The sequence below is a fragment of the Arachis ipaensis genome, chromosome B2 (assembly GCF_059453495.1).
Source record: "Arachis ipaensis isolate K30076 ecotype BB chromosome B2, ASM5945349v1, whole genome shotgun sequence".
Taxonomy (NCBI): domain Eukaryota; kingdom Viridiplantae; phylum Streptophyta; class Magnoliopsida; order Fabales; family Fabaceae; genus Arachis; species Arachis ipaensis.
Window position 1 is genome coordinate 63,324,505 of NC_142437.1, and position 25,800 is coordinate 63,350,304.

Sequence of the window (25,800 nt, forward strand, 5' to 3'; positions counted from 1 at the left end):
TTGTAGGCATAAGTTCCGAAGGGGCAAGTAAATGTTGTTTTTTCTTGGTCCTCTAGAGCAATGTGTATTTGAAAGTATCCCGAATAGCCGTCTAGGAAGCAATAATGAGATTTATCGGATAATCGATCGAGCATTTGATCAATAAACAGAAGTGGAAAATGATCCTTTCTAGTGGCCGCATTCAACCTTCGGTAGTCTATGCATACTCGCCAAGAGTTTTGCACCCGCGTTGTGATGAGCTCCCCGCTTTCATTCTTGATTGTAGTTACCCTGGACTTCTTAGGCACAACTTGAACGGGGCTTACCCATTCACTATCCGAAATAGGGTAGATGATGTCCGCCTCAAGTAACCGTGTCACCTCTTTCTTGACAACCTCCAAAATAGTAGGATTTAATCGCCTTTGAGGTTGTCTCACGGGTCTAGCTTCCTCTTCCAAAAAGATCCGGTGCTCACACACTTGGGGACTTATCCCACTAGATCCGCCAAACTCCACCCTATTGCCCTTTTGTTCCTCCTCAAAACACATAGCAACTTTTCTTCTTGTTGAGAATTTAGCTCCCTTGCTATGATTACCGGAAACTTGTGGGCTTCATCAAGGTATGAGTATTTTAGATGGGGTGGCAATGGCTTCAATTCTAGCTTTTTCTCTTGGCTTGTCACTTGAGCTTCTTCACTTGGATTGTCACCATTTTCTTCAATCATATGTTTCTCTTCTAGCTTCGCACAATGCACTTCCGCCACAATGTTATCAATTAGATCACACCGGAATATGGAATGGTTCTCCGGTGGGTGTCTCATTGCTTCTTCTAGGCTAAAACTTACAATTCTCCCATTTATCTCGAATGAGTAGGTTCCCGAATGGGCATCCAACTTGAATCTAGAGGTCCGCAAAAATGGTCTCCCAAGTAGGATAGATGACGCCCTCTCGGATTCACTTGGTGGCATCTCAATGATATGGAAATCAATTGGAAATATCAAACCCTTAATGTCGACCAACACATCCTCCGCAATACCCGACACGGTTATTATGCTCTTGTCCGCCAAGACGAACCTAGCCGCCGACCGCTTCAACGGTGGGAGCTTCAACAAATGATAAACGGAGAGAGGCATAATGCTAACACATGCACCAAGGTCGCACATACAATCAACAAATTGGACCCCATCGATGATACAAGAAACTAAGCAAGGACCCGGATCAACACACTTTTCCGGAATGGATCCCATCAAAGCCGAAATGGAACTACCCAATGGAATGGTTTCCAACTCATGAATTCGATCTTTGTTCATACACAAGTCCTTAGGAAATTTCGCATATTTAGGAACTTGATGTATATCATCAAAGAGGGGAATGGTTACCTCTACTTTCTTGAACATCTTCACCATGGTTGGATCAAGCTCCACAGGCTTCTTAGCTTTTTTTTGCCAATGTGGGAAACGGAATTGGTTGAGCCGCTTCCTTTAAAATTTGCTCCTTTCTAGGGACTTCACTCCTTGGTTGAGGGTCTTCATCTTCAACTATTACATGTGACTCCTCCTCCTCTTCAATTTCTTCTATCTCGACTCCATCCTCCTCTTGAGAAACTTGCATTGGGTTGGGTGCCTTTGAGTCTCTTTCCTTTAATTACGTTCCAGACCTCAAGGTAACGGCATTGATGCCACCTTTGGGGTTGGGTAAAGATTGAGAGGGTATGGCACTGGAGGTTGAGGCTTGAGGAGTGGGAATAGAAGGTGGCTCCATGCGAGCAATGAGAGCTTGGAGAGTAGAAGTGAGGCCATTAAGACTTGAGTTGAGGGTGTTTTGGAGTTCTTTTGTCCTTGGAGTATGGATCGGAGTGTGTCATCTTGATTTGGGGATGTGGAAGGGTAGGTAATTTGTGGTGCTTGGGATTGGTTGGTTGGAAGTGGTTGTCTATGAGGTGGTATGTAGGTTTGATAGTTCCTTCCTTGATTTGGTTGTTGGTTTGGAGGGTTTTGTGAATAGCGGTTTTCTGAAGTGTTGTTGTTCCATCTTTGGTTGCCTCCATTGTCCCTTTCTCCTTGTTGATAATTGTCCCACCAACTTTGGTTGGAGCTATCCCTCCATCCTTGATTGGAGTTGTTACTCCCTTGGCTATAATTGCCTCCTTGTTGTGGGTACCCTTGATTATAATTGCCACCTTGGTTATGGTATCCTTGATTAGAACGTTCATAGCAGGGGCGATCATAAAAGTTGTGGGTAGCCGCTAGAGTGTTATCTTCTTGGAGGCTCAGACATTCGTCCGTGTAGTGGGAGTAGAATGAGCAAATGCCACTGATAAACCATTATTTTATGGTCTATATTGTCTTTAATTGTGTGGTTTTATCAAATCTTTACCCACTTATTCATTAAATAAGCATGTATTTATAATTCCTTCCTAAAAATACTTTGTGGTTGAAAACTTGCTTCCTAGAGACTTTTAATTTTGTATTTTAATTCTCCTTTATTCTATTCGATGCCGTGATCTGTGTGTTAAGTGTTTCAGGCTTTATAGGGCATGAATGACTTGGAGATTGGAAAGGAAGCTTGCAAAAATGGAAGGAACACAAGAAATTAAGGAGATGACCAGCGAGAAGTGACGCGGGCGCATGGCTCACGCGGCCGCGCGATATAGAGGAAATTGTAATGACGCGGACACATGGCTCACGCGACCGCGCGGATTGGAAACTGCACCAGTGACGCGAAGGCGTGGACGACGCGCACGCGTGGCAAGGCAAAATGCTGGATGACGCGAACGCCTGGATGACGCGATCGCGTGATATGCGCGATCTACAGAATTCGCTGGGGGCGATTTTGGGCCCTGTTTTGACCCAGGTTTCGGCCCAGAAAAGTAGATTAGAGCCAGGGAACATGCAGAGACAAAAAACAACATTCATTCTACATAGTTTTAGTTTTAGATCTGATTTTACCTCTCCTCTAGGTTTTCTCTCTACATATTCATAGTTCTTAGGATTTGATTTTATTACTTTTTGGATTGGAACATTGAGAAGAGTTATTACCTCCGTCAAGGATTTCGTCATTCTAGTTTGTTTCCTTACTTGTCTCTTACTCTTCCATGTCTTCAATTTATTCAGAATTATTATTGGATTATTTTTAGAATTTATTAATACAAGAACTATTTTTATTTTTAATTGATCTTTTAATTATTATTTATCATGTCTTTCTTTACTTCCCTTTCTTATGTTATAAAGTTTACATTCACAATGAGCGAGTAGTTCCATAACTTGATTGGGAGATGATTGAAAGGAAACCTTGAGTTGGATTACTCAAGAGAAAAATTGTAATTGGGTTTATTGTTGGATTGCCCTCTGGTCATTGACACTAGTCCTTCCCAAGGGAGAAGATTAGGAATTGTGACTAGAAATAGCTTTCCAACTTGCTTGACTTTCCTCTACCTAGTAGGGGATAACTAAGCAGAACAACCTTCAATTATCAATTAATCTTGAGAGTACTTCAACAAGAATAGGGCTTCCAACTAATCTACTCCCAATCAAGGTTTTTATTTAAGGTTACATAAATTCTCTAATTTAATTTCCTGTTTATCAACTCAAACCATTTTAGAAAACATCTGATTAATAAAATAGCATACCATTTTGCAACCCGTTGGGAGACGACCTGGGATTCATACTCCCAGTATTCTAATTTTAATTTTAATTTTGTGACAACCCTTCTAAATTGATAAGTGGATTTTCAGTTGGTTAAGAACTGTACTTGCAACGTATCTCTTATAATAATTTCTTAACTCGCCAATTTCCGCCACGTCAATTTTTGGCGCCGTTGCCGGGGAGTTGCAATAGAGTGCTAAGTTATTGATTGGGATTTATTTACCTGCATTTTATTTTATTTTTGCTACTATGAGCTACATGTTTCTTTCGTTAAATGACGCGTTCACTTCCAGATCCAAGCTTGCCAGTATTTGATCCTGAGATTGAAAGAACTATCTCACGAATAAGGCAAGCTTGGCGTCAGTTAGTCCTCTCTGAGGGCGAATCTGAAATGTCACTTGAGGAAGAAACAAGCTCCCTTTCTGCTAATTCGGTTGATTTACGTGTAGGTAACATGGCAGCACCTAGGAGAATTACTATCCAGTAGGCTGGAGCCCCTGATTTTACAATGCAACCGTTTCAAGCGCATCACCCAGCAGTGGCTACAGACTTCGAAATAAAGACTACACTGCTCAATTTGATGCCTAAGTTTCATAGCTTACCTGCTCAAGAGCCTATCAAGCACCTGAGAGATTTTCAAGCAGCCTGTTCTACTGTCAGGCGTGATGGTGCAGATAAAACTTCAATTTTGTTGAAAGCTTTTCCGTTCTCTCTTAAGGGAAAAGCAAGAGAGTGGTACTACACCCAACCCGCAGCAACTGTTTCTGACTGAGATACGCTCAAAAGAGAATTTTTGGAAAAATTCTTTCCAGCTGAAGTTACTGATAAACTAAGGAAAGACATTTCCATGATTGTTCAGGATGAGTCCAAAACTGTCTATGAATATTGGGAGCGCTTCAACAACCTTCTGGAAGCATGCCCACACCATATGATTGACAAGATAGTGTTGCTCAGCTACGTCACACAGGGCATGAGACCCCAAGATAAGACCACATTGGAAAGTGCTAGCAACGGGTCTATGAAAAAGTACAAGACCACTGATGAGGCATGGCAATTGATCAGCGACTTAGCTGAATCTACTCGGAATCACAGGCAGAAATAAGGCCGTTCAAAAACTATTGCAGAAGTATCCTCTAGCAGAGAGACTGCTGCTTTAACTCAGAGTATCTGTGAAATGACCAACTTACTGAAGCAGATGCAATTGAATCAACAACAAGTTCAGCAAGCTCAACCTTCTCCACCACAGCAAAGCCAACAGTTAGTCCCACAGAGAGTTTGTGGAATCTGTGCTGATTATAGCCATTATACTGATGAATGTCCGCAGCTCCAGCAGGAAGACAACACCGTGGCAGCCACTCATAACTTCTATGACCGTCCCAACCAAGGGTACAATCAAGGTGGCAATTACAGCCATGGATGGCAGGATAATTCTAACCAGAATTAGAGAGATAATTCTAACCAGAATTGGAGGGACAACAATAACAGAGGAGGCAGAGACAATCAGGGAAATCAGAGGTGGAATAATAACAACAACAGGCAGCAGAACCAGAACCAGCCTTACAGAGCACCTCACCTGAGGCAATTCCAAGGATCACAGCACAACCAATAGCAGACCTCTCAGATCACTTGTCCTTCTTCATCTTCTAATGATGAGTTACTACAATCTATTGATCGGAGACAACAGGCCATGGAAAACAACCTTACTTCTACTCTAAATGGTCTGAACTCTAACTTGCAAGCTCTTGTCTCACAGATTGGATCAATGAATAACTCCAATAACCAGCCTTTGAGCTCCAGTGGAATCTCCTCTCAACCATTACCCAATCCAAAGGGTAGCATTAATGCCATCACCCTAAGGTCCGGAACCACATTGCAAGAGAGGAATCAGGAGGAGCCAAGCCCACCAGAACACGCCTCAGCTGAAGAGGTAGTGGAAATAGAAGATGTTGAGGAGGAAGAGGACATACAGGACATGGCTGAAGAAGAAGAAGAAGCTCAATCACAGGAAGAAGCACCAAATGGCACAGACACTACAGAAAATGCCATTCCTATTCCATTTCCACAACTTGCAAGGAAGCCCAGGAAGCAGCTGGAACCTGATCCCAAAATGGTAGAAATATTCAAAAAGGTTGAGGTAACTGTTTCCCTTTTTGATGTTATTCAACAGGTACCTAAATACGCAAAGTTTCTAAAAGATTTATGTATACATAAAGACAAAATTAATAAATTAGAAACTATTCCTTTAGGTAGTCCTATATCTGCTTTAATGGGAGGTATACTTGAAAAGTGTAGTGATCCAGGTCCATGTATGGTTAATTGTACTATTGGTGGTGTAGTATTTTCTGACTACATGTGTGATTTAGGAGAATGTGTGAGTATAATGCCTTTGTCTATATATGATATTTTGAGGCTCCTGGTATGTGAAATTATGATCATCAACAATGGCGCCAAAGGACTTGGAGCTCTTAAACGTGAATCACACTTTGTCACAATTCCGCACAACTAACCAGCAAGTGCACTAGATCGTCCAAGTAATAAACCTTACGTGAGTAAGGGTCGATCCCACGGAGACTGTCGGCTTGAAGTAAGCTATGGTCACCTTGTAAATCCCAGTAAGGCGAATTCAGATGGTGATGGAGAATTGATAATTAAAAGATAAATAAAACATAAAATAAAGATAGAGATACTTATGTAATTCTTTGGTTGGAATTTCAGATAAGCATATGAAGATGCTTTGTTCCTCCTGAACCTCTGCTTTCCTATTGCCTTCTTCCAATCATTCATACTCCTTTCCATGGCAAGCTTTATGTTGGGCATCACCGTTGTCAATGGCTACTTCCCGTCCTCTCAGTGAAAACGTTCCAAATGTGCTGTCACCGCACGGCTAATCATCTGTCGGTTCTCGATCATGTTGGAATAGGATCCATTGATCCTTTTACGTCTGTCACACGCCCAACAATCGCGAGTTTGAAGCTCGTCACAGTCATCCCTTCCCAGATCCTACTCAGAATACCACAGACAAGGTTTAGACGTTCTGGATCTCAGGAATGGCCGCCAATAATTCTAGCCTATACTACGAAGGTTCCAATTTAGATTAGAAACCCAAGAGATACGCATTCAAGCCAGTGCTAGTAGAACAGAGGTGGTCGTCAGGCACATGTTCATAGGTGAGAATGATGATGAGTGTCACGGATCATCACATTCATCAAGTTGAAGAACGAATGAATATCTTGAAGAAGAAATAGACTTGAGTTGACTTGAAAAACAATAGTACTTTGTATTAATTCATGAAGAACAGCAGAGCTCCACACCTTAATCTATGGTGTGTAGAAACTCCACCGTTGAAAATACATAAGAACAAGAGGGTCTAGGCATGGCCGTGAGGCCAGCCCCAAACGTGAAAAGGTCTATGAAAAGTGTGAGTAAAAGATGAAAATACAATAGCAAAAGGTCCTATTTATAGAAAACTAGTAGCCTAGGGTTACAAAAATAGGTAATTAATGCAGAAATCTTCTTCCGGGCCCACTTGGTGTGTGCTTGGGCTGAGCATTGAAGATTCCATGTGTAGAGACTTTTCTTGGAGTTAAACGCCAGCTTTTGTGCCAGTTTGGGCATTTAACTCCAGCTTTTGTGCCAGTTTTGGAGTTAAACATCAGAATTCTTGAGCTGACTTGGAACGCTGGTTTGGGCCATCAAATCTCGGGAAAGTATGGACTATTATATATTTCTGGAAAGCCCAAGATGTCTACTTTCCAATGCAATTGAGAGCACGCCAATTGGGCTTCTGTAGCTCCAGAAAATCCACTTTGAGCGCAGGGAGGTCAGAATCCAACAGCATCTGCAGTCCTTTTTCAGCCTCTGAATCAGATGTTTGCTCAAGTCCCTCAATTTCAGCCAGAAAATACCTGAAATCACAGAAAAACACACAAACTCATAGTAAAGTCTAGAAAAGTGATTTTTATTTAAAAATTAATAAAAACATAATAAAAATTAACTAAAATATACTAAAAACATACTAAAAACAATGCCAAAAAGCGTATAAATTATCTGCTCATCACAACACCAAACTTAAATTGTTGCTTGTCCCCAAGCAACTGAAAATCAAATAGGATAAAAAGAAGAGAATAGACAATGAATTCCAAAAACATCTATGAAGATCAGTATTAATTAGATGAGCGGGGCTTGTAGCTTTTTGCTTCTGAATAGTTTTGGCATCTCACTTTATTCCTTGAAGTTCAGAATGATTGGCATCTATAGGAACTCAGAATCCAGATAGTGTTATTGATTCTCCTAGTTAAGTATGTTGATTCTTGAACACAACTACTTTATGAGTCTTGGCCGTGGCCCTAAGCACTTTGTTTTCCAGTATTACCACCGGATACATAAATGCCACAGACACATAATTGGGTGAACCTTTTCAGATTGTGACTCAGCTTTGCTAGAGGCCCCAATTAGAGGTGTCCAGGGTTCTTAAGAACACTCTTCTTTTTTTTGCTTTGGACCTTGACTTTAACCGCTCAGTCTCAAGTTTTCACTTGACACCTTCACGCCACAAGCACATGGTTAGGGACAGCTTGGTTTAGCAGCTTAGGCCAGGATTTTATTCCTGTGGGCCCTCCTATCCACTGATGCTCAAAGCCTTGGATCCTTTTTATCACCCTTGCCTTTTGGTTTAAAGGGGTATTGGCTTTTTCTGCTTGCTTTTCTTTTTCTCTCTTTTTTTTGGCAAGCTTTTCACTGCTTTTTCTTGCTTCAAGAATCAATTTTATGATTTTTCAGATCATTAGATAACATTTTTCCTTTTTCCATCATTCTTTCAAGAGCCAACAATTTTAACATTCATAAACAATCAAATTCAAAAATATGCACTGTTCAAGCATTCATTCAGAAAAACAATAGTATTGCCACCACATCAAAATAATTAAACTGTTTTAAAATTTGAAATTCATGCACTTCTTTTTCTTTTTCAATTAAAAACATTTTTCTTTTAAGAAAGGTAATAGATTCATTTTCATAGCTTCAAGGCATAGACACTAAGACACTAATGATCATATAATAAAGACACAAACATAAAGCATAATTTTTGAAATACAGAAAATAAAGAGCAAGGAAATTAAAGAACGGGACCACCTTAATGATGGCGGCTTGTTCTTCCTCTTGAAGATCTTATGGAGTGCTTGAGCTCCTCAATGTCTCTTTCTTGCCTTTGTTGCTCCTCTCTCATGGTTCTTTGGTCTTCTCTAATTTCATGGAGGAGGATGGAATGCTCTTGGTGCTCCACCCTTAGTTGTCCCATGTTGGAACTTAATTCTCCTAGGGAGGTGCCCAATAGTTTTGTGGAGGAAAATGCATCCCTTGAGGTATCTCAGGGATTTCATGATGAGGAGTGTCCTCATGCTCTTGTCCATGAGTGGGATCTCTTGTTTGCTCCATCCTTTTCTTAGTGATGGGCTTGTCCTCATCAATGAGGATGTCTCCCTCTATGTCAATTCCAACTGAATTGCAGAAGTGACAAATGAAGTGAGGGAAGGCTAATCTTGCTACAGTAGAGGACTTGTCCGCCACCTTGTAGAGTTCTTGGGATATAACCTCATGAACTTCTACTTTCTCTCTAATCATGATGCTATGAATCATGATAGCCCGGTCTATAGTAACTTCAGACCGGTTGCTAGTAGGAATGATTGAGCATTGGATGAACTCCAACCATCCCCTAGCCACGGGCTTGAGGTCATGCCTTCTTAGTTGAACCGGCTTTCCTCTTGAATCACTCTTCCATTGAGCGCCCTCTTCATAGATGTCCATGAGGACTTGGTCCAACCTTTGATCAAAGTTGACCCTTCTAGTGTAGGGGTGTGCATCTCCTTGCATCATGGGCAAGTTTAATGCCAACCTTACATTTTCCAGACTAAAGTCTAAGTATTTCCCTCGGACCATTGTAAGCCAATTCTTGGGGTCTGGGTTCACACTTTGATCATGGTTCTTGGTGATCCATGCATTGGCATAGAACTCTTGAACCATTAAGATTCCGACTTGTTAAATGGGGTTGGTGAGAACTTCCCAACCTCTTTTTCGGATCTCATGTCGGATCTCCGGATATTCGCCTTTTTTTAGCTTAAAAGGGACCTCGGGGATCACCTTCTTCTTGGCCACAACTTCATAGAAGTGGTCTTGGTGCACCCTTGAGATGAATCTCTCCATCTCCTATGATTCGGAGGTGGAAGCTTTTGCCTTCCCTTTCCTCTTTCTAGAGGTTTCTCCGGCCTTTGGTGCCATAAATGGTTATGGAAAAACACAAAGCAATGCTTTTACCACACCAAACTTAGAAGGTTTGCTCGTCCTCAAGCAAAAGAAGAAAGAAGAGAGTAGAAGAAGAAGAAATAGAGGAGATGGATGGGGCTTAGTGTCTCGGCCAAGGGGGAGAAGTAGTGTGTATGTTGTGTGAAAATGAAGGAGTAAAGATAGGTTTATATAGGGGTGGAGAGATGGTTAGGGTTCGGCCATTATGGGTGGGTTTGGGTGGGAAAGTGGTTTAAATTTGAATGGTGAGGTAGGTGGGATTCTATGAAGGATGGATGTGAGTGATGAAGAGAATGGTGGGATTTGATAGGTGAGAGGTTTTTGGGGAAGAGTGACGTTAGGATTTTTGCCATTAAAGAATTTTATAAAAACAGTCGCGTTGTAGATATAGTCTCTAAACCAACAGAAATCCCTTCGTACAAATGTTTTGGTTGTCGCAACTAACAAACCCCTTTTTAAAATTGATAACCGAGTATTTAAACCTCAAGTCGTCTTCTCAAGGAACTGCAGGGAAGTATGTTCTTATTATTAGTTATGAAAAAGTGTGTTTTGGGGTTTTGGATTAAGGTAAAAAGTTAGTTGAATGACAAGAAAGATAAAATAATAATAAAAATAAACTCTTGGCAAGGTATGAAGAACTAGAAGTCCTATCCTAGTTATCCTTATCAATTGTGATGAGAATTAGATTTTTCTCCCACTTTGTTAACTTCTAACTATGAAGATAAGTTAAGTGGATGAATTAATTTCGATTCCTCGAGTCCTAGTCTTTCCTTGGGAAAGGCTAGAGTTATTGGAACTCGAATTAATTCTTGAAGAATTCCAATTTTCAATCAACAATGAGTTTGATAACTCAAGAGTCACCAATTAATCAACCAAAGCCAAAAGGAAAAAATCTAAATTATTTATATAAATAAAAGAAAGCAATCATAAATCTGAAATATCTCAAATAATATTAATTAAGAAAATCATAACATGAATGTAGCATAAGCCAAATAGGCAACATAACTAATATAAGCATTAAAATATCTGAAAGTAAGAGATAAATATAAAGTAAAAGAACATTGAACCTGGGATTGAAAGTCACTCCTAAAACTAAGAGAATTCCTAAATCCTAATCCTAAGAGAGAGGAGAGAACCTCTCTCTCTAAAAACTATATCTAAATCCTAAAATTGTGAATTTGAGAGCCTGTTTATGAATAGATACATTCCCCCACTTTATAGCCTCTAATCTGTGCTTTCTGGGCCGAAAACTGGGTCAGAAACAGCCCAAAAATTGCCGGAGAGGAAATCTGCCACGCTGGTTTTTTGTCACTGCAACGCAGCCGCATGGAGCACGCGGTCGCGTCGCTTAGCTTCAGAGAAACTATGGTATATTATATATCAAATCGAAGCCCTGGACGTTAGCTTTCCAACGCAACTAGAACCGCGTCGTTTGGACCTCTGTAGCTAAAGTTATTGCCGTTTGAGTGCAAAGAGGTCAGGCTGGACAGCTTAGCAATTTCTCCAGCTTCTTGTATTCCTTCCACTTTTGCATGCTTCCTTTCCATCCTCTGAGCCATTCCTGTCCTGTAATCTCTGAAATCACTTAACACACATATCAAGGCATCTAATGGTGATAAAAGAGGATTAATATTAGAAATTATAAGTCCAAAGAAGCATGTTTTCAATCAAAGCACATAATTAGGAAGGCAAATGTAAAACCATGCAAATAGTATGAATAAGTGGGTAAAGAGTTGATAAAAACCACTCAAATGAGCACAAGATAAACCATGAAATAGTGATTTATCAACCTCCCCACACTTAAATAATAGCATGTCCTCATGCTAAGCTCAAGAGAAATTATAAAGATGAAGAGGAATGGTAGGATGTATGAAATGCAACCTATCTTTATGAATGCAACTACATGCAAAAATGTTTCTACCTACTTGGTTAAAAGTAAATAAGTTCTCCAAGACAAAAATAATTCAAATTTCACTAATTCAAATCATATAAAATAAAGACAAGTAAACTTGTAAGAAGATAGCTCATGAAAGCAGGGAACATAGAATCAAGCATTGAACCCTTACTAGTAGTGTATACACTCTAATCTCTCAAGTGTCTAGGGTTAATCACTCTATTCTTTTCTAATCATGATTTCTAAACATTGTTCTTCATCTAACCAATCAACAAATATTTAATGTACCAATGCAAACATCATGAGGTCTTTTCAAGGTTGTAATGGGGCTAAGGTAAGGGTGAGGGTATATATATGGCTAAGTGAGCTATAAATTGAATTTTTGACTAACCAAGCTCTTACCTAACACACATACACTCTATATAACTCTAGAATCATGCCTAGCTACCCATAATTCCCATACTCATGTACCAAATTTTTGATATTTCTTTACTTTTGTCACATGTGCATTGAAATTTTTATTAACTTAGCATTGGGGTAATTTTATCCCCTTTATTTATTCATTTTTTTATATTATATATTTTTTTTCTTTTTCTCTTTTTTTTTGTAGAGAAATAAACATAACTTATCAATGCACATGGATTTTCTATTATTTTTCTATTTTGGTTTTTCATGAGTAGGTTCCCAAATTCCCAATATTCAAATAAATTAGAAACATGATACATTCCCTTATTAACCCATGTTCCCACAGTTTTTCCACACTTTAATTGTTACATAATCCCTATCTTAAGATAACCAAAGATTCAATTGGGATATCTAATTATTTTTCTGCTTTAAAGCTAGTGATGTGGTAAAATATAGAACAAATGAGGATTAAAAGGCTCAAAGTGGCTGACAAGGGTGATTTAAAGGGTAGGCTTATTTGGGATAAGTGAGCTAAAATCAAACAATAGCCTCAATCATGTGCAAGCATGTAAATATACTAAATAATGGACATATAGAATGGAACAAAGCAAAGAATGCAATTATAGAGAAGAAAACACACAAGAATAAAATATTTATGGTTAAATAATGTAACCATATAAATAAGCTCAAAATCTCACAAGTTGTGTGTTCTTTGGCTCAAAAACCATGTTCCACATACAACTTCAAACAAGTTTTAACATAAAAAAATTTTTCAATTTAAATTAGTGAAATTTTTCAAAGATAGGGTCTTAAAAGAATTTTATTACTTTAACCAAGTAGTAACTAAATGCATAAAATCAAACAAATATGCAAATGCAATAACTAATTTAACAAAGGAAATTTAAACATTGGTGTTGAAACAGAAAGGTACTAACCCATGGAGATCGGTATCGACCTCCCCACACTTAAAGATTGCACCGTCCTCGGTGCATGCTGAGATGTGCAGGTGGACGGGTTGTTCCAACTGATACTTTTCTTCAAGGATTGTGCAGATGGATTTGTTTGTCTCCCCTTAAGAAGTTTTTTCGCTCCCTTCGTGGTGGCCATCCTGAAAGAAGAGGGAAAAGAAAAAGTAACCCAAAAATAAAGATAGAAAATAAATAAAATATAGGTGTTAATGCCAGATAATAAGGGTCTCAATTACATGGTAGCTACAACATGCAAGTGAGAAAACAATAGAAGCCATGGCATGCCAGTGGTACAAAATGTACAACAATGGGGAAGAGAGTGGGGAAGGAGAGATAATATAAATTCATGTCAATGCAAAAGTAATACAGATATAAAAGATTGGTATTGATTTAAATAATATTACTCAATCAGAATTAAACAAGTCATTAAGCACCAAGAAAATACCAGAAAAGATGTAACAGTTGAATAAGAACATTTGAACACCAATGGTAAAATAATAAATTTATAAAAATAAAAATATGCAATGAATGAAAGTATGCAAATAAATAAAAGATAAGAAGAATGAGAAGGGAAAGAAGGGAAGAAGAAGTAAGTAAGAAATGATGGAGGAAAAATTAGGATTGGGGGAGAAAAGATAAGATATTTGTCAAATTAGGATAAGCTGTGCGGCGCAAGCGACGCGGTCGCATGGGACACGCGGTCGCGCGGCTTGCGCTTAAACTGATTAACGCGGTCGCGTCGGTCACGCGGTCGCGTGACACAGTTTATGCTACTGGCAAGAGGGCAGCCTTGCGCTCGCACAACTTTCTGTTCAAAATCATATTAGTGCCAAATTTTAAGTGACGCGATCGCATGGGGCATGTGATCGCGTGAGTGGGCTTTAGAGGAATATGACGCGGTCGCGTAGGTCACGCGGCCGCATGGGAAGGATTATGCGTTCAGCACCACTCTCGCACAACTTTCGGGTGTGCACCACTTTGACGTCGAAATCTTGGTCACGCGGCCGCGTGGGGAACGCGGTCGCGTGGGAGGCCATTATTCCCAAATGACGCGGTCGCATCAGCGATGCGGTCGCGTGGGACGATTTGTGCCATTGGCACGCCTCCAGCCACGCTCTCGCGTGACTTTCTGTTCGTTTTCTTTTCTTCCCATTGCACTGGTGACGCAGACGCGTCAGCGATGCTGCTACGTCACATGCGTGCTTTTTTTTATACAATTATGCAGTATGCAATGCTAATGTAGATGCTATGAATAATTCCAGGTTCAATTAAAATAAAATAAAAACAAATAACATGAAATAAAATTGAAAAAGAAACGATCATACCATGGTGGGTTGTCTCCCACCTAGCACTTTTAGTTAAAGTCCTTAAGTTGGACATTTGGTGAGCTCCCTGTTATGGTGGCTTGTATTTGAACTCATCCAGGAATCTCCACCAATATTTGTATCTCCAGTAACCTCCGGGGTCCCAAACTAGACATGTAAAGCCCTTAAGAAGCTTCAAACAGATTCTTAGGCTCCCGGGGTGACAGATGTCAAAGCAGATTCCAGGATCCCAAACTTTGCTTTTACACCCATTTTTGTCGGGATCTGTATTTTTTCAGCTGGGTGATAAGTAATTTGAATTCTCACGGCAGCTACCAAACAGCTTCCTAGACCCATTCAATTGAGCTCTACACCAACCGTTGCGTTTAAACTTAAAGCTTCCAACCATAATGAACCTTGCAGGACAATTCTTACCACTGGCCATCTTCCTCTTACTATGACTGTTACAAAGAGCTCTAAGTTGACCATCCGTCTCCAGTAGCCCATATTCAAGTGGAATTAGAAAGCTAAGGGATATGAATTTTACCCACTTGAATGTTGTGAAGGATGATGGCAACTTAGGGGGAGGTATTTTTAATGAAATTGCAAGCTCCACTCCCTTGTGCTCTTCTCTGATAATTACCACCTCTTTGCAAGCTTCTTCAATTTCAACCTCTTCCTCTTGGTAGCTTTCTTCCAATTCAATCTCCTCTTCATTGCTTTCCAAGGGCATGGGAGGTTGTGCTTCTTCTTCTTGAATCTCCATCTCTTGATCAACCTCTTCCAAGTCTTCAACTGTGATATGCCTTGGAGGTTGTACACCCTCCTCAGCATCAATTTCAAACGTCTTGGAAGGGGGTTCTATGACTGGACTTTCCCATGGAGGTTTTGCATCTCCTAAGTCTTCAACCACTTCTTCTTCTTCAATAATTCAGGCTTCCTCTACTTGCTCCAGTACAAAGTCATGCTCTGTACTGTTCACTGGAGTTTCTAGTATCTCCTTCATGCTACGTTCTTCATTAGATTGTCCACATGAAGCCATGGGGGTTCCTTGAGTGTCCGAACATCGGGAAGCTAATTGATTTATCGCTTGCTCCAATTGACGAATGGTTGCCTGAAATCGATCCACTGTTTCCTTGAAATGATCTTTTGTCTCTTGATGCACTCGGCTTTCATAAATAGGATCATAGTGCTCTTGGATTGATGGATATGGAGATGGTGAATATTGAAGTGGTGGTTCTTGTGAGTAATTGGGTTGGAATTGGGGTGGTTCTATATATGGTTCATATGGCTCATAAGGTGGTTGGTATGGTGGTTGAGGGTTAGGGTCATATGGAGGTGAACGGCGGAAAGGGGCTTGTGAGTTTGGTGGTCCAAAGTTATGTTGAGGAGAGGGTTCATAGGCGTATGGTGGTGGTTGTTGATAATCAAAAGAGCGCTCACCATAGCCATTGCCTTGATATGCATCACAGAATGGTTGTTGACAGTCCATTGGAGGTGGTTGTTGCCATGAGGGTTGATCAAATCCTTGTGGCTCCTCCCATCTTTGATTGTTCCAACCTTGATACCTGTTCTCATTGTAATTTCTTCTTCCTGCAACATAGTTGTAACTAGACTCATAGCCAAAGGGGTGAGAGTTCATAGTAGTGAGAGAAAATAAAAACAAAAACTAAAAAGAAAATATTTTGAAAAAGAGATGATTTTTAAAAAAAATTGAATTTTGAAAAAAAAGATAAGATAAGATAAAAGTTTTAAAATAAAAATCTGAAAAAAAAAATTTTTTTTTCTTTTTTTTTGAAAAAATTTTTAATAACTAAATAAAAACCAATAACCTCTTAATTTATGAAAAAGCAAAAATAAAAAATAAAAATAAAAACAAATAAACAAGCAAAAATAAAATATTTACAATAACCAATAATAAGGCACGCATTTGCAATTCTCCGGCAACGGCGCCATTTTGACGTTAGGATTTTTGCCAGTAAAGAATTTTATAAAAACAGTCGCGTTGTAGATATAGTCTCTAAACCAACAGAAATCCCTTTGTACAAACATTTTGGTTGTCACAAGTAACAAACCCCTTTTTAAAATTGATAACCGAGTATTTAAACCTCGGGTCGTCTTCTCAAGGAACTGCAGGGAAGTATGTTCTTATTATTAGTTATGAAAAAGTGTGTTTTGGGGTTTTGGATTAAGGTAAAAAGTTAGTTGAATGACAAGAAAGATAAAATAATAATAAAAATAAACTCTTGGCAAGGTATGAAGAACTAGAAGTCCTATCCTAGTTATCCTTATCAATTGTGATGAGAATTGGATTTTTTTTCCCACTTTGTTAACCTCTAACTATGAAGATAAGTTAAGTGGATGAATTAATTTCGATTCCTCGAGTCCTAGTCTTTCCTTGGGAAAGGCTAGAGTTATTGGAACTCGAATTAATTCTTGAAGAATTCCAATTTTCAATCAACAATGAGTTTGATAACTCAAGAGTCACCAATTAATCAACCAAAGCCAAAAAGGAAAAATCTAAATTATTTATATAAATAAAAGAAAGCAATCATAAATCTGAAATATCTCAAATAATATTAATTAAGAAAATCATAACATGAATGTAGCATAAGCCAAATAGGCAACATAACTAATATAAGCATTAAAATATCTGAAAGTAAGAGATAAATATAAAGTAAAAGAACATTGAACCTGGGATTGAGAGTCACTCCTAAAACTAAGAGAATTCCTAAATCCTAATCCTAAGAGAGAGGAGAGAACCTCTCTCTCTAAAAACTACATCTAACTCCTAAAATTGTGAATTTGAGAGACTGTTTATGAATGGATGCATTCCCCCACTTTATACCCTCTAATCTGTGCTTTCTGGGCCGAAAACTGGGTCAGAAACAGCCCAAAAATTGCCGGAGAGGAAATCTGCCACGCTGGTTTTTCGTCACTGCGACGCGGCCGCATGGAGCACGCGGTCGCATCGCCTAGCTTCAGAGAAACTATGGCATATTATATATCAAATCGAAGCCCCGGACGTTAGCTTTCCAACACAACTGGAACCGCGTCGTTTGGACCTCTGTAGCTAAAGTTATAGCCGTTTGAATTCGAAGAGGTCAGGCTGGACAGATTAGCAATTTCTCCAGCTTCTTGTATTCCTTCCACTTTTGCATGCTTCCTTTCCATCCTCTGAGCCATTCCTGCCCTGTAATCTCTGAAATCACTTAACACACATATCAAGGCATCTAATGGTGATAAGAGAGGATTAATATTAGAAATTATAAGTCCAAAGAAGCATGTTTTCAATCAAAGCACATAATTAGGAAGGCAAATGTAAAACCATGTAAATAGTATGAATAAGTGGGTAAAGAGTTGATAAAAACCACTCAAATGAGCACAAGATAAACCATGAAATAGTGGTTTATCAAAGAGGTATTGAGGTGATTGGTGAATGGGTGAAGAAGAGAGAGAGAGGTGGGGTACGTGGGGATCCTGTGGGGTCCACAGATCCTGAGGTGTCAAGGATATCTCATCCCTGCACCAAGTGGCGTGCAAAAATGCCCCTTTCTGCCAATCATGACGTTAAACGCCAGGCTGCTGCTCATTTCTGGCGTTTAACGCCAGCTTCTTGCCCATTCCTGGCGTTAAATGCCAGTCTGGTGCCCATTTCTGGCATTAAACACCCAGAATGGTGCCAGACTGGGCGTTTAACGCCAATTCTGCTACCTTTACTGGCGTTTAAACGCCAGTAAATTTCTCCTCCAGGGTGTTCTATTTTTAATACTGTTTTTCCTTCTGTTTTTGCTTTTTCAATTATTTTTGTGACTTCACATGATCATCATCAACCTACAGAAAACATAAAATAACAATGGAGAATAAATAAAATTGGGTTGCCTCCCAACAAGCGCTTCTTTAATGTCAGTAGCTTGACAGTGGGCTCTCATGGAGCCTCACAGATACTCAGAGCATGATGGTGGCCTCTCAACACCAAACTTAGAGTTTGGTTGTGGCCTCCCAACACCAAACTTGGAGTTTGAATGTGTGGATTTTGTTTGACTCTGTATTGAGAGAAGCTCTTCATGCTTCCTCTCCATGGTGACAGAGGGATATCCTTGAGTTTTAAACACAAGGGAGTCTTCATTCACTTAAATGATCAATTCTCCTCTATCAACATCAATCACAGCTTTTACTGTGGCTAGGAAGGGTCTGCCAAGGATGATGGATTCATCCATACACTTCCCAGTCTCTAAGATTATGAAATCAGCAGGGATGTAATGGTCTTCAACCTTTACCAAGACATCCTCTACAAGTCCATAAGCCTGTTTCTTTGAATTGTCTGCCATCTCCAGTGAGACGCAGCTTGTACCTCAATGATCCCTAGCTTCTCCATTACAGAGAGAGGCATGAGGTTTATGCTTGACCCTAGGTCACACAGAGCCTTCTCAAAGGTCATGGTGCCTATGGTACAAGGTATTGAGAACTTTCCAGGATCTTGTCTCTTCAGAGGTAATTTCTGCCTAGTCAAGTCATCCAGTACTTTGATGAGCAATGGAGGTTCATCCTCCCAAGTCTCATTACCAAATAACCTGGCATTTAGCTTCATGATTGCTCCAAGGTACTTAGCAACTTGCTCTTCAATAACATCTTCATCCTCTTCAGAGGAGGAATATTCATCAGAGCTCATGAATGGCAGAAGTAAATTTAATGGAATCTCTATGGTCTCAGTCTGAGCCTCAGATTCCCATGGTTCCTCATTAGGGAACTCCATGGAGGTTAGTGGACGTCCATTGAGGTCTTCCTCAGTGGAGATCACTGCCTCTTCCTCCTCTCCAGGTTCGGCCATGGGAGACGTGTTTATGGCCTTGCACTCTCTCTTTGGATTCTCTTCTGTTTTGCTTGGGAGAGTGCTAGGAGGGAGTTCAGTAATTTTCTTACTCAGCTGTCCCACTTGTGCCTCCAAATTTCTAATGGAGGACCTTGTTTCAGTCATGAAACTTTGAGTGGTTTTGATTAGATCAGAGACAATGGTTGCTAAGTCAGAGTGGCTCTGCTTAGAATTCTCTGTCTGTTGCTGAGAAGATGATGGAAAAGGCTTTCTATTGCTAAACCTGTTTCTTCCACCATTATTGTTGTTGAAACCTTATTGAGGTCTCTGTTGATCCTTCCATGAGAGATTTGGATGATTTCTCCATGAAGGATTATAGGTGTTTCCATAGGGTTCTCCCATGTAATTCACCTCTTCCATTGCTGGGTTCTCAGGATCATAAGCTTCTTCTTCAGAGGAAGCTTTCTTAGTACTGCCTGTTACTGCTTGCATTCCAGACAGACTCTGAGAAATTATATTGACTTGTTGAGTCAATATTTTGTTCTGAGCTAGTATGGCATTCAGAGTATCAATTTCAAGAACTCCTTTCTTCTGATTTGTCCCATTATTCACAGGATTCCTTTCAGAAGTGTACATGAATTGGTTATTTGCAACCATTTCAATGAGTTCCTGAGCTTCTGCAGGCGTCTTCTTCAGATGAAGAGATCCTCCAGCAGAGCTATCCAATGACATCTTGGATACTTCAGACAGACCATCATAGAAAACACCTATGATGCTCCATTCTGAAAGCATGTCAGAGGGGCACCTTCTGATCAATTGCTTGTATCTTTCCCATGCTTCATAGACGGATTCTCCTTCCTTCTATCTGAAGGTTTGGACTTCCACTCTAAGCTTACTCAATTTTTGAGGTGGAAAGAACTTTGCCAAGAAGGCATTGACTAGCTTTTCCCAAGAGTTCAGGCTTTCTTTAGGTTGTGAGCCCAACCATGTCCTAGCTCTGTCTCTTACAGCAAAAGGGAAGAGCATAAGTCTGTAGACCTCAGGTTCAACCCCATTGGTCTTGACAGTGTCACAAATTTGCAAGAATTCAGCTAAGAACTGATGAGGATCTTCCAATGGAAGTCCATGAAACTTGCAATTCTGTTGCATTAGAGAAACTAATTGAGGCTTAAGCTCAAAGTTGTTTGCTCCAATGGCAGGGATTGAGATGCTTCTCCCATAGAAGTCGGGAGTAGGTGCAGTAAAGTCACCAAGCACCTTCCTTGCATTGTTGGCATTGTTGTTTTTGGATGCCATTGCTTCTTCTTCTTTGAAAAGCTCTGTTAGGTCCTCTACAGAGATTTGTACTTTAGCTTCTCTTAGCTTTCTCTTCAAGGTCCTTTCAGGTTCAGGATCAGCTTGAACAAGTATGCCTTTATCTTTGTTCCTACTCATATGAAAGAGAAGAGAACAAGAAAGTAGCGAATCCTCTATGTCACAGTATAGAGATTCCTTGAGGTGTCAGAGGAAAAGAAGAATAGAAGGAGGAGGTAGATAGAAGAGAATTCGAACTTATCAAGAGGGATAGAGTTCGAATTGCACCTTGAGGAGGAGTGTTAGTCCCTTAAATAGAAGGATGTGAGAAGAGGGGAAGAATTTTCGAAAATAAATTAAAAAGATTTTGCAATAATGAAAAGAAATTTGAGAATTTGATTGAGATTTTCGAAAATTAAGATTAGGAAAGAAATTAAGTGATTTTGAAAAAGATTTTGAAATTAGAAATTAAAAAGATATGATTGAAAATTAATTTTGAAAAAGATGTGATTGAAAAGATATGATTGAGAAGATATGATTGAAAATCAAACTAAAAAGAGCAAGTTTTAAAATTAAAGTTGATTACTTGACTAACAAGAAATTAGAAGATATGATTCTAGAATTAAAACTTTTGATCCCTTCTTAATAGGCAAGTAACAACTAGAAAATCTTGAATTAAATTATTAATTGTAGCAAGGATTTTCGAAAATAGTAATAAATAAAAAAATTGAAAAGAAATTGATTTTGAAGAGATATGATTAAAAAGATATGATTTGAAAAAGATTTGATTTTGAAAAATTATGAAGATTTGAAAAAAATTTTGAGTTAAAAACAAAATCTTCCCTCTAATGTCCTTCTGGCGTTAAACGCCCAGAATGGCATCCATTCTGGTGTTTAACGCCCAAAATGCTACCTTTTTGGGCGTTAAACACCCAGCCAGGTACCCTGGCTGGCGTTTAAACGCCAGTTTTCCTTCTTCACTGGGTGTTTTGAATGCCCAGCTTTTTCTGTTTGATTCCTCTGCTGAATGTTTTGAATCTTCAATTCTCTGTATTATTGACTTGAAAAGACACAATTTTGAAAATATTTTTGAATTTTTAATGATGAGAAACAATAAAAATTGCAACTAAGATCAAATAAATAATGCATGCAGGACACCAAACTTAAAAATTTTCATATAGGAGACACTAACAAATTGAGAATGCATATGAGAAACAACAAAACACACAAAACAAGAGAATTTAAAGATCAGAGAAATGAAATTATCAAGAACAACTTGAAGATTAATGAAGAACATATTGCATGTTTTCGAAAAATGCAAGAAGAATGCAATTGACACCAAACTTAAAAATTGATACTAGACTCAAATAAGAAACATAAAATAATTTTTTTTTTTTAATTTTATAAATTTTTTTGTGATTTTCGAAACTTATATGGCGAAGAAAATAAAGGGATTCAAAACTTTTAATAAGAATTCCAGGAATCATGCAATGTTAGTCTAAAGCTTCAATCTAAAAAGATTAGACATGTTTGGCCAAGCTTCAGCAGGACATTACATTCAACAGCTAAATTGATGAAAATCAATCAGCTTTTGTGATGATAAGAACATCACCTTAAAACTCTAGAATTCATTCTTAAAAATTCTGAAAAGTACCTAATCTAAGCAACAAGATGAACCGTCAGTTGTCCAAACTCGAACAATCCCCGGCAACGGCGCCAAAAACTTGGTATGCGAAATTGTGATCATCAACAATGGCACAAAAGGACTTGGAGCTCTTAAACGTGAATCACACTTTGTCACAATTCCACACAACTAACCAGCAAGTGCACTGGGTCGTCCAAGTAATAAACCTTACGTGAGTAAGGGTCGATCCCACGGAGACTGTCGGCTTGAAGCAAGCTATGGTCACCTTGTAAATCTCAGTCAGGCGAATTCAGATGGTGATGGAGAATTGATAATTAAAAGATAAATAAAACATAAAATAAAGATAGAGATACTTATGTAATTTTTTGGTTGGAATTTCAGATAAGTGTATGAAGATGCTTTGTTCCTCCTGAACCTCTGCTTTCCTATTGCCTTCTTCCAATCATTCATACTCCTTTCCATGGCAAGCTTTATGTTGGGCATCACCGTTGTCAATGGCTACTTCCCGTCCTCTCAGTGAAAACGTTCCAAATGCGCTGTCACCGCACGGCTAATCATCTGTCGGTTCTCGATCATGTTGGAATAGGATCCATTGATCCTTTTGCATCTGTCACACGCCCAACAATTGCGAGTTTGAAGCTCGTCACAGTCATCCCTTCCCAGATCCTACTCAGAATACCACTGACAAGGTTTAGACGTTCCGGATCTCAGGAATGGCCGCCAATAATTCTAACCTATACCACGAAGGTTCCAATCTTAGATTAGAAACCCAAGGGATACGCATTCAAGCCAGTGCTAGTAGAACAGAGGTGGTTGTCAGGTACATGTTCATAGGTGAGAATGATGATGAGTGTCACAGATCATCACATTCATCAAGTTGAAGAACGAATGAATATCTTGGAGAAGAAATAGACTTGAGTTGAATAGAAAAACAATAGTACTTTGTATTAATTCATGAAGAACGGCAGAGCTCCACACCTTAATCTATGGTGTGTAGAAACTCCACCGTTGAAAATACATAAAAACAAGAGGATCTAGGAATGGCCGTGAGGCCAGCCCCAAATGTGAAAAGGTCTATGAAAAGTGTGAGTAAAAGATGAAAATACAATAGCAAAAGGTCTTATTTATAGAAAACTAATAGCCTAGGGTTACAGAAATAGGTAATTAATGCAGAAATCTTCTTCCGGGCCCACTTGGTGTGTGCTTGGGCTGAGCATTGAAGCTTTCATATGTAGAGACTTTTCTTGGAGTTAAACGCCAGCTTTTGTGCCAGTTTGGGCGTTTAACTCCATCTTTTGTGCCAGTTTTGGAGTTAAACACCAGAATTCTTGAGCTGACTTGAAACGCCGGTATGGGCCATCAAATCTCGGGCAAAGTATGAACTATTATCTATTGCTGGAAAGCCCAGAATGTCTACTTTCCAACGCAATTGAGAGCGCGCCAATTGGGCTTCTGTAGCTCCAGAAAATCCACTGTGAGTGCAGGGAGGTCAGAATCCAACAGCATCTGCAGTCCTTTTTCAGTCTCTGAATCAGATTTTTGCTCAGGTCCCTCAATTTCAGCCAGAAAATACCTGAAATCACAGAAAAACACACAAACTCATAGTAAAGTCCAGAAAAGTGATTTTTATTTAAAAATTAATAAAAACATAATAAAAATTAACTAAAATATACTAAAACATACTAAAAACAATGCCAAAAAGCGTATAAATTATCCGCTCATCAGCTCCCTCCCTTAAAAAGGTCGGCAGCTCGTTTTGTGTTAGCAGATAAAAGCATTATTACAGTGGCTGGAGTTGCTGAAGATATATTAGTGGGCATTAAGGGGCTCACCTTTCCCATTGATTTTTATATCCTGGAGATGCCCCAAAATGACTCAGAGAAGCCATCATCAATCCTACTCGGAAGACCATTCCTGAAGACCTCGAAGTTCAAATTGGATGATTTTTCAGGAACATACTCTTTTGAAATAGACGGCCGAGTAGTAAGCTTCAACCTGAATGAAATTATGAAGCACCCTCCAAAAGATCATTCTATCCTCCAGTGTGACATCATAGATGAAACCGTAGCTGAAATTCACCAGGAGGAGTTAGAAGAGAAGTACATAGGACAAGGTCCGAGTGTAGGGACACTTTCTGAGGACAATGAAAGTACTTTACCATTGTCACCAACTCCAGACAATCCAGAGCCTAGCCATGAGCAGAAGTTAGAACTAAAACCCCTCCCTCCACACCTCAAATATGCTTACCTTGAGGACAAGCAAAAGTTTCCAATTATCATTGCACGGGAACTCACTTCTCAACAAGAAGAGTAGTTACTTAGTGTGCTGAGGAGGCATAAGAAAGCAATTGGGTGGAGTTTAGCAAACATAGTAGGTATCAACCCTCAAGTTTGTGAGCACAGAATATTTTTAGAAGAGGGAGCTAGGCCTGTTCGTCAACCCCAGAGAAGACTGAATCCCACTATCTTGGAGGTTGTCAAAAAGGAAGTGACCAGACTACTTGAGGCGGATATCATCTATCCCATCTTGGATAGTAAATGGGTAAGCCCAGTACAAGTGGTACCCAAGAAGTCTGGAGTCACTACAATGAATAATGAGCATGGAGTGTGATGACAAGTCATCTTAGCCTAGTTTCACTAGCCTTTTTCTTTGTTTTTGTTAGGTTTTATACACTTTCTTGCATTCTAAGTAAGTAATTTGGAATAAAAATGTATGACTTCTTTGAATCAAACAACCACCAATTATTTGATGCTAAATCATGAGGTTGAAGCCAAATTTAATTGATTTTTAATGATTTATAAGCCTTGTGAATTTAGTGATACTTTGATTGGTTGTTTTGATTACTTGTAGGTGAAGAAAGAAGAAAAGAAGAAAAGCGTGGCACAAGAAACGTTCCAAAGGAAGCCACAAGCGTGCCCAAGAGAGAAAAAGCGTGGCCAACATCAAGGAGGAAAGGAAAGCTAAGTTGAGAAAGTAAACTGAGCTTCATAAGGAATGAAAGGAGAAGGCAAGATACAAAGCTAAGTTCAAATAGTTAACTGAGCACTAAAGAAAGCAAGGAAATGGTACAAAGCTCAGTTAACTAAGTTAACTTTATCGGGGACCTCTCCAAATTAATTCAAGATGAAATTCCAAGGGATGAAGCCAACAAGATTCGAACCAAGGACCAAGGAGAGGCAAGGAACTCACCTTGCAAGGGAATTCAAGAAAAAATAGCCAAAATGCCTCCTCCATGGTTCGAACTTGGAACCACACGCTACTCCTTGCAAGGAAAAATCAAGAGAAATAGCTAAAATGCTTTCCTCTAGGATTCGAACTTGGGAATTCCTTGAAACATAAGGAAGGAGTGCCACCAACCTTGCAAGAAAAATCAAAAGGAAATAGCTTAAATGCTTGAGCCAAGGTTCGAACAAGGGTGCTCTTGGAAACACAAGGGGGGAATGCCCACTCATCCAAGGAAACTAGCTCCAAGATTTCCTCCACCAGGATTTGAACCTAGGACGTGAAGGCCGAAAGCTAAGCGCTACAAGGAAAGCTCAGTTGGTTTTTCCAACTGAGC

At 39.4% G+C, this 25,800-nt stretch overlaps 1 protein-coding gene across 1 annotated transcript; it reads right to left on the reverse strand.

Moving 5' to 3' along the window:
* Positions 1–466: 466 nt before the first annotated feature.
* Positions 467–1,225, reverse strand: LOC148574133 (uncharacterized). The gene has a single exon (XM_088505858.1). It carries the CDS (start codon positions 1,223–1,225, stop codon positions 467–469), a length of 759 nt encoding a protein of 252 aa, XP_088361984.1.
* Between the last annotated feature and the right edge of the window lie 24,575 nt (positions 1,226–25,800).

Coding starts and splice junctions, on each gene's coding strand:
- LOC148574133 (XM_088505858.1), bottom strand. CDS start 1,225: ATGGGATCCATTCCGGAAAAGTGTGTTGATCCGGGTCCTTGCTTAGTT.